This window comes from Notolepis coatsorum (genome assembly GCF_963971535.1).
Source record: "Notolepis coatsorum genome assembly, chromosome: 12".
Lineage (NCBI taxonomy): Eukaryota > Metazoa > Chordata > Actinopteri > Aulopiformes > Paralepididae > Notolepis > Notolepis coatsorum.
Window position 1 is genome coordinate 1,115,990 of NC_140176.1, and position 9,653 is coordinate 1,125,642.

A 9,653-nucleotide genomic window follows, 5' to 3' on the forward strand; every position below is an offset into this window, starting at 1 on the left:
TTAGGTTTGGAACTAGATAATCACTTAAGTATATATGCTGGCGCAGGTGCGCCCAGCAGTAGTTCATCAAGTTCGTCTAAGCAAGCAGTGTGACAAGTTCGGTAACAGTGAAGTGAGCAACCTTGCGTCTAACAGAGCATTGAGAACCGCGTGCGAATAGAATGGTAAAAGTGTCAGAGTTTAATGAAGTAACGTTGAGTTCGACTTAATCTAATGTGAAGTAAATAGTCGTTCATTTATTGTATATCGTGCAACCACAGTTCGTTCATGTGTAGCATTGGACATGTGCACAGGAGAACCGGCGTCGGCGATTGCAGAACCATTACTGGTTGGATTATATTGATTTGGAACGTGGTACCCGGAGAAGAGCATAGTTGATTTCCACTATCGTTTGGGATTCAACCTCGTGAGGATTACAACTCGGGCCGGCCTCGTGGACGGGGCTGGCTAGCTGTCATCAATGCTGTCGAGCATCTGGATTACAATTATTGCTTTGCTGCTGATCGAGGGATTTACAAGGACCGACTCCTGTACCTGGAGTCTCTTTATTCCTCATTGAATCAGACTGAGTATTCGAACATTCCTCTACCCTCCAGGCCTTACACCCCCGGAGGGAACCCATTGTCTCCAGTCGGTACCAGTGTTGCCCTATATAGTTGCTACTATACGACAGGTGGTGTCAACTTAGACCCATCGTAGGATTCCTGCTATTCTTAGTGACTCATGCTCTTGACTGACTTTACGTATATTCTTCGCCATACAAGCGCGACCCTAATTCTCATTCTGTAACCTAACGTTGCCTAATAATAATAAATTACCCTCAAATACTATTTCTTTGTCAATGCCGTGTTCTTATGGGTGTTCACCATCTATATTTGATGTACTGTCTGGCCAGTAATTAAAGTACATAACTAGCAGTGGTTTAATCTATCACAATCTTTAATACAGTCAGGGTTTTGTAACCCCTCAGTTACAATACCTGTGTGTGTTTTAACCGAGCGAGCGTAGCGCACAAGCCTGACTTTTAAGGGCCCTTTTTCCTGGCGGGGGGGGGGGGGGGGGCTTTTTATGTTTTTTTGGGGGTTTTGGTGATCAAATATTGAATATTGAACTATAATAATCAGTGCAGGAGCTCACTTATCCTTGAAAGACACTTTTATCACTGACTTAAAAGGCCCATACATCTCCATAAATGTTCAGGGGGGAGGGAATAAGTGCTTACCCTACAGACCCCAAGAAGTGCTGTATATTCTGTATTGTTTAATATAAATGCATTTTTTATTCCAATCCCGATTTGTATTTGAGATTCCGAAAAATCCCATCGGACTTGACTTCTTCGTTTCCCTCAGTGAGTGTAATACCAGCATTCAACTGTATGGGCCACAGCGGTTTCTATCATCATCATCACCACCCACGCTATGCATAAAATATATACTTCCGCGGAGAGGCACGCTGAGGAGGCCGTGCAAACTGCAATGGAATATGGGGCATCTCTCTCTCTATCCTGACATTTTTCAGTTGGAAGGGCAGTCTATATGCGTAACGATTTTTCTTTTTTTAAGGGCACTTTTTTTTATGAGGCTCAAAAAGGCAGGTGCTCAAGCACCCCTTGGGCTCTATGTGTGCACGTGCCTGAGCATAACCATGCCACAGTATTTGCCTGCGTCCACCTCTTGTTTGATGTAGCTGTTCAAATAGAGAAGGCATGTGTCAGTGGAGTGGGATGTTCTGAAGCCAGATTGGAATTCGTAGATTAGATTTTTTCCTGCAAGGTACTTTTCGACCTGTTCGTATTCTATTTTTTCCATGACTTTCGAGATGGAGGTAAGGATAGAAACAGGGCGGTAGTTGCTTGGGTCTAATTTGCTGCCCTTTTTGTGCAGGGGTGTTATTCTCGCAATTTTGAAGTCTTTGGGTATGTGTCCCTGCTTTATGGAGAGGTTTATTATGTGTGTGATGACTGGGGTGCGTGTTGCTTAATGACAGCGGAAGAGTGCAAGGGCGCTTCCGCATTCTTCGCCGCGCATGCGCATGAGGTCCTCGCTTAGTTCAGACGCCCCATTCAACACGGTGAATCCCAAACTCGAAACTCCGTTAAGCTCCAGAGACTGAGAGAGGCTGAAAAGTTACCAAAACGTCTGGAAAAACCTAACGGGAGCATTATAGACTGTCATACAAATGTACAAATGCTATAAGGTGGCAAGAAATGCACTATAAACAATACTTTGGGTCGGGAAAGATAGTTAGCTCAAAGCTAATCCGGAAGGGCAGCTAACAGTAGCTACTGTCTCGTCGCGGAGCATTTAGCCAACATTTAGCTACATTAGTTAGCCAACAACCAGCCAGGCAGCGCCGTTATCTCACGGGATGAGTAGCTACATTAGTTAGCCAACAACCAGCCAGGCAGCGCCGTTATCTCACGGGATGAGTAGCTACATTAGTTAGCCAACAACCAGCCAGGCAGCGCCGTTATCTCACGGGATGAGTAGCTACATTAGTTAGCCAACAACCAGCCAGGCAGCGCCGTTATCTCACGGGACGAGTAGCTACATTAGTTAGCCAACAACCAGCCAGGCAGCGCCGTTATCTCACGGGATGAGTAGCTACATTAGTTAGCCAACAACCAGCCAGGCAGCGCCGTTATCTCATGGGATGAGTAGCTACATTAGTTAGCCAACAACCAGCGCTGTTATCTCACGGGACGAGTAGCTACATTAGTTAGCCAACAACCAGCCAGGCAGCGCCGTTATCTCCCGGGACGAGTAGCTTCATTAGTTAGCCAGCAACCAGTCAAGCTAACGTTAGCTGGCTCCAGCAGCTTGTCGATCTGCTGGAGCCAGCTAACGTTAGGTTGCTGAGGCTATTAGCACATCGACAAGCTGCTGGATCTCCCGATGCTGGTTGAAGTGGAGCTAGGTATCCAGCAGGCTAAATGCTCCCGACGACATCAACAAGCTGCTGGAGCCAGCTAACGTTAGCTTGACTGGTTGCTGGCTAACTAATGAAGCTACTCGACGCAGCCTGCTGGCTACCTAGCTCCACTTCAACCAACCAAGAGTAATTTCCAAAGTTCACATGGTTTGTTTTTGTTTTCCTCAGTTTTGTCATTGATGAAATTCTTTTTTGCAGTTTTGACCATGGAGTTTACGTCATTTCTTAGTTTGTTTTTTTCCAGTTTGAGTTCAGTCACGTGGGCTTGGAGTTCACTGCTCGTGCTTTTGGTAAGCTTTGACTGACTTTTACGAAACTCAGAGCATTTTTTGTCTCTGGTTTTCATAGCGGCCAATATTTCGGAGTGCATCCACGGCTCAGCGTGATTTTTTTTTACCCTGGTGGTTCTTAGGGGGGCCATGTCGTTTAGTATTGTTGAAAATTTGGTTTTGAAACCAAGCCGTTTCTTCAACCAGTGTACCACTGAGCTCTTCTGACCAGTCCAGGCTCTCCAGTTCAAGGGCTCTCCCTTCTCTTCTCTCTCTTTCCCTCCCTCTATCTCTCTCCCTCTCTCCATTCTCTTCTCTCTCTCCCCCCTCTCTGTCTCTATCTCCCCCTCTCTCTCTTTCTCTCTCTCTCCCACTCCCTCTCTCTCTCCCCTCTCTACTCCCCCCTCTCTCTCTCTCCCACTCCCTCTCTCCCCCCCTCTCTCTCTCTTTACTCCCCTCGTTCTCTCTAAAAATAAAAAAGGAACCTTTTTTGACAACATGGCACAATATCTCCATGGATTAGGTGCATATACAAAATATAGAAAAATACATAATAACAGAGAAACAATAATACAATTAAATATATACAATTAAAAAATATATATATATCAAGGGCTAGGGATTTCTTTGTCAATCATATTCTTGTATTATGCTAAAAAGTACCATTGTTTTATAATCTAAAGTATGTATATAATATCTAATCTTTGGGGAAGTAGGACATGATGATGTCGGGTGGGTGGGGAGGATCACACGTGTTAGATATCAATCTGATTGACAGTACAAGAAAGCCAATGGTAATTATCCATTAGAAGAATATATTGGTCTACAATTGTGTCCATCAACGAGTTTCGTGACCATTAGCCAATGGCCATGCGGTATCGTGTGGCCCGGCCTTCAGAGGGCGGGTTCAGTTGTCACATATAAACGGGGAGTTCCTCTGTTTCGCGCATTCTCAACTCGTCTTCCCTTCCTTGTTGTGATATAATAAGACTTGTTCTTCTACCTCCGGACAAAATGAGGGAAATTGTCCATCTCCAAGCCGGTCAGTGTGGAAACCAGATTGGAGCCAAGGTTAGTAAATATTCTGTGTTTAAAAGTCTTTCTCTCGTCTGCATCCCCTTAATAACTGTATTGTGCTGTGTACATTCTGCAATCAATTTTCAATCAATTGGGCTTGGAAGAATAATACGTTGTTATTGCTCGTATATTATTGCTTAACCTTCTGTGAATTGTCGCAGTGAAAGGGTTAACCGTTTGGTAGTGCGGCAGTGAAAGTGTTATAATGTTAACCTAATTCAATGACTTATCTCTTTCAGTTCTGGGAGGTGATTAGTGATGAACACGGCATTGACCCAACGGGCACATACTGCGGAGACAGTCACCTGCAGTTGGAGAGGATAGATGTCTACTACAATGAAGCATCGGGTAACTTTTCATTTTGGGAATTCCTAATTGGATGATTATGACATTCCATTTAGCCGAGTTCAATTGCTGTTGTGTTTTTCTGACTTGCTCTCCCCTCTCTTTCCCCTAGGTGGTAAATACGTGCCCCGTGCTGTGCTTGTCGACCTAGAGCCAGGGACTATGGACTCGGTGAGATCCGGACCCTTCGGCCAGATCTTCAGACCAGACAACTTTGTGTTCGGTAGGTAATGAAATTGTATTTGTGTTATTTAGTTGCAGTGCCATGTTGGCCACTAAGTGGCGCTCTATTGTTTGTGCCTGATGTAGCTACAGGTTTAATTTGATTTAACAGTCGGTGACTTCTTCACTTCCTGTTCCAACTGACGTCAGACGGCAGCATCAAGAACATATATAGAACATATAGATATCTATGGCATCAAGGGTCAACTTGTTATAGTAGTTTCCCTAGTAACTATGTGGCTAGTCGTTTTAATATAGTTGTGTATATTTAATAATGCTGTATGGCCATCGTCCTTATTGTATAATTTGTAAATAATAAATGAGTTTGTGCCAAATCCCAAAAGCAATGTCACTCTAAGCTATTGTGCTAAGCTATCCTGGTACTGTTCATGCTGACAGTTGACGTCACACAGCCAGACATGTTACATTTAATGTTGCCACATGTCCTGTGCAATGGTGTAAAGTGTGTTTACTCAAAAGCACTGTACCAAGGTAAATTTGAGGGAACTTTGTACTTCTACTGTACATTTTAATGGAAATATTTATCAGTTACTTTGAAGAAATATAATTGTTCATGCGAGACGTGTCATGGGTAGATGAAGCTGAAGCTGATTCACATTTTAAGTCTTGTCAAACTTCAGGAGGACATTGATGGGAGCAACCATAACTGGACCACACATAAAAACTAGAATATATACACATTACATTTTTATACTTAATAAAGAAATACTTTATATTCAGTGGCTAGTTCTAGCTGAAGCCGAACTAGAATGGAGAATTAAGACAACTCCTTCCCTCCACTAGTCTACCTTGGGCAAGTGTTGGTACCCTCTCTAGCCTCCCTACCTAGGGATACAGGGGCCGCACTGCCTTGTGTGTGTGCATAGGGATACGCAAAGGCTAAGGGGAGAACCCTGAAAGAAGACCGCACTGCCTTGGGTGTAGGAATACGCAATGGCTAGGTCCTCACCGACAATGGGGTTACCTGTAAGGAAGGGCATCCGAGGTATAAAACTAGCTACAAACTAAAAATAATGACTCCAGTGGCGTGGAGTCATCGTCCGTCCAACTTCACTGTAGTGGGGAAATATGGACGTAAAACGAAGATTATTCAATATCACTTTCTTTCACCAAGGTAGAATTGTGAATTTTAAGACCTGAGGTTTTCATCTGGGTATTTCTACTTTTTTTTACTTGGTAAATGTAAAACTATGTTCCACCACTGGTCCTGTGAGATTAATGCTGATGTGTTGGTGTTGTTTGCAGGCCAGAGCGGTGCCGGTAACAACTGGGCGAAGGGCCACTACACGGAAGGAGCGGAGCTGGTGGACTCTGTGATGGACGTGGTGAGGAAGGAGGCGGAGGGCTGCGACTGCCTGCAGGGCTTCCAGCTCACGCACTCCCTGGGCGGCGGCACAGGCTCCGGCATGGGCACCCTGCTCATCAGCAAGATCCGTGAAGAATATCCAGACCGCATCATGAACACGTTCAGCGTGGTGCCGTCGCCCAAAGTGTCGGACACAGTCGTCGAGCCTTACAATGCTACGCTGTCGGTCCACCAGCTTGTAGAAAACACAGACGAAACCTTCTGCATTGACAACGAGGCCTTGTACGACATTTGCTTCCGCACCCTCAAACTTACAACCCCCTCATACGGCGACCTCAACCACCTGGTGTCGGCCACCATGAGCGGCGTCACCACCTGCCTCAGGTTCCCCGGACAGCTCAACGCCGACCTGCGCAAGCTGGCAGTCAACATGGTCCCGTTCCCCCGCCTCCACTTCTTCATGCCCGGGTTCGCACCGCTCACCGCCAGGGGCAGCCAGCAGTACAGATCCCTGACGGTCCCAGAGCTCACCCAGCAGATGTTCGATGCCAAGAACATGATGGCCGCCTGCGACCCCCGTCACGGACGCTACCTCACCGTGGCGGCCATTTTCCGCGGCCGCATGTCCATGAAGGAGGTCGACGAGCAGATGCTGAATATACAGAATAAGAACAGCAGCTACTTCGTTGAGTGGATCCCCAACAACGTGAAGACCGCCGTCTGCGACATCCCTCCCCGTGGCCTCAAGATGGCGGCCACCTTCATCGGCAACAGCACGGCCATCCAGGAGCTGTTCAAGCGCATCTCCGAGCAGTTCACCGCCATGTTCCGGCGCAAGGCCTTCCTCCATTGGTACACCGGAGAGGGCATGGATGAGATGGAGTTCACCGAGGCGGAGAGCAACATGAACGACCTGGTGTCGGAGTACCAGCAGTACCAGGACGCCACCGCGGAGGAGGGAGAGTTCGAGGAGGGAGAGGAGGAGGAAGCTTAAATTGGGTGTAATGGTGCCTCTACCAAGCTGTGTGTTTCCATCGTCTGTCCTTATGTTTTGTCACCTTTTTGCTGGCTCTTCTCTCGTCTGTTGAGTAGTTCAAAAGAGTTCCACTACAGCTACCAGAATTATTATAATTTTTTACATGTAATAATAAAGTTCCTTTTGCTTAATCTTGGTGTAAACTAGTGATTGATTATCTGCTCTTCAATTCACTGATTCTTGAGACAAATGACTGAAATGCAAGGTCTCAATGATTTTATTAGGACATTTGACAAGTGAAGTGTGATAATACTCGGCTTGTGTGAAGATGGTGCTTTTTCACAAAAGGAATCCAGTCCATGGCAACCTAATGCCAAATCATGTGCTAGTTGTATGATTCATAACGTGGGGGATTTGCTTTTGAACCACATTAGTGCACTTATTTCCCTTGATGGCCAAATAATCCACCACTGCTAAATGACAACTTTGTTAGGTGTTAAGTCACAAGACTAGTAAAGAACATTAACTTCACATTTTGAGATCTGCCCTCGGTAGCAATGTATCCCTAAGGCCAGATCAGGGCAAATTTACCAAAACAAAGTAAATGTATTGCATGAAATGATCATCTGATATGGGTATTCCTCTGGTCTGCCATATGGTCATGTGACTTTGACTAGGTGACATGTTCCTCACACAGCTCTGATCGCCCAGTCTACACTTTCAGCTTAAAGCGGACCTGAATTTATTTCCTGTGTCGGGTTTGCTAATAATTATTTGGGCGTCATGCACCGTATCCAATGAGGTTAAGGTAGGGTGCGTTTACTGTAAGCGATGGTCTAAAGTAACCCATCTGTACTTAAGTACAATTTCCAGGCGCTTTACTTCAGTATTTACATTTTATGGAACTTTGTACTTTTGTCAAAGGAAATATTGTCCTTTCTATTTATCCAAACCCATCGGTCACTAGTTACTTTGCATAGAAAACAAGGCAAAATTTGAAGCTAGTCAAATAATCAGCCAGCATAACGACCATGTGACACTTTAACACAACCTTTACAAGTCGATGGATGAAGAATGAATGCTTCAGACCACTGAATACACAAATTATATATTACATGGACTTTTACTTTTGATACTTCAATGTCACAAACGTCTCAACCTTTACTTATGTAGAATTTTCAATGGAGGACTTTAGTACCATTTTTATCTGGGTATTTATTCTAATACTTAAAATAGTGGTACTTCCTCCACCACTGCAGATGAGATACCAAGTTTTTAGGGAGTCCTATTTGCTAATATCAATAGCTGACAGAAAATGTATGAGACAAATTTAAGAGCACACTGGGTCAACAACGGCTGAAAGCACTGATGAAAGATAATAGACAGGTAGCTAGCTGGTCATATTACTGACATATCCTCTCTCTGACACCCAGTCACAGAGCTCAACGGGGGAGGCCCTTGTGTGTTTTACATTGCACAGCGTGTGCTGTATGTGTGACCTAGATATTATGAGCATATATTGAACATGGAGCCTATGCGCTGTAATGACATGCAAGCTATAGTGTCTTTGTTTTGTTGAACCACTATTCATTCAGCCCAGAGAGCTTTAACCCTTTCACTGCCGCGCTACCAAAACGGTTAACACTTTCAGCGCGACAATACACCGGTTAACCCTTTCACTGCCACACGACAGCCGGTTAACCCTTTACACTTTACGGTGACCGTCGGTTGTGTGATAGATAGTAAAGGGTTAACCTTCTGTCGTGTGGCAGTAAAAGGGCTAATATCTGCTATTCGCTCTCGCAGAACTAATCTACATAAAAATGTGAGGTATGCACGGATGCTGCAGGACTATGAATGGTGGAAACGCCTTGCGGCCATGCATTCGAAGGCCCGGCCGCCCGTTAGACCCATCGTCCTATAGGCAGCAGCTCTGGAACGCTGGCGTCACGGACACATTCTCGCCCGCCATTCAGATGAACCCTTTCACTGTGACAATACAGAAGGTTAACCCTTTCACTACCACACTACAGAAAACGGTTAACCGTCTGCAGTGTGGTAGTGAAAGGGTTAACCTTCTGTAGTGTGGTTGTGAAAGGGTTAACCCTTAGTCGTGTGGCAGTGAAAGGGCTAACCTTCTGTATTGTCACAGTGAAAGGGTTAACTATTAATAAGCCGCTCCGCCCTCATTCCACAACTCACTGTTTTTGAAGGACCCAATGCCCCCCCCCCCCCCCGCCATTACCACCCTCACCCCCCCCCCCCCCCCCCCTCCATTCCAATGTATACTCCTCAATCCTATAGTATGCAGATTAATTATTTCAGATGTAAAACTATAGGCCAAGGATTCCATCTTCAGCCCAGGACCCAATTTGATTAAATTCAGCATCATCATCCTGAGATAGATTGATTGGTGGGTATAATTCAAAGAGTTCCACTATATATTAAAGATAGATTGATGGGTGGGTGAAGTTCAAAGAGTTCCACTATATAGACAGCTACCAGA

General features: G+C 45.2%; 1 protein-coding gene across 1 annotated transcript; it reads left to right on the forward strand.

Annotated features, from left to right (window-relative positions):
• The first annotated feature begins 4,194 nt into the window (after positions 1-4,194).
• Positions 4,195-7,281, forward strand: LOC311238408 (tubulin beta-4 chain-like). The gene is made up of 4 exons (XM_084326462.1): positions 4,195-4,271; positions 4,517-4,625; positions 4,735-4,845; positions 6,111-7,281. Exons 1-4 carry the CDS (start codon positions 4,215-4,217, stop codon positions 7,163-7,165), a joined length of 1,332 nt encoding a protein of 443 aa, XP_084182588.1. The 5' UTR covers positions 4,195-4,214; the 3' UTR covers positions 7,166-7,281.
• The last annotated feature ends 2,372 nt before the right edge of the window (positions 7,282-9,653 follow it).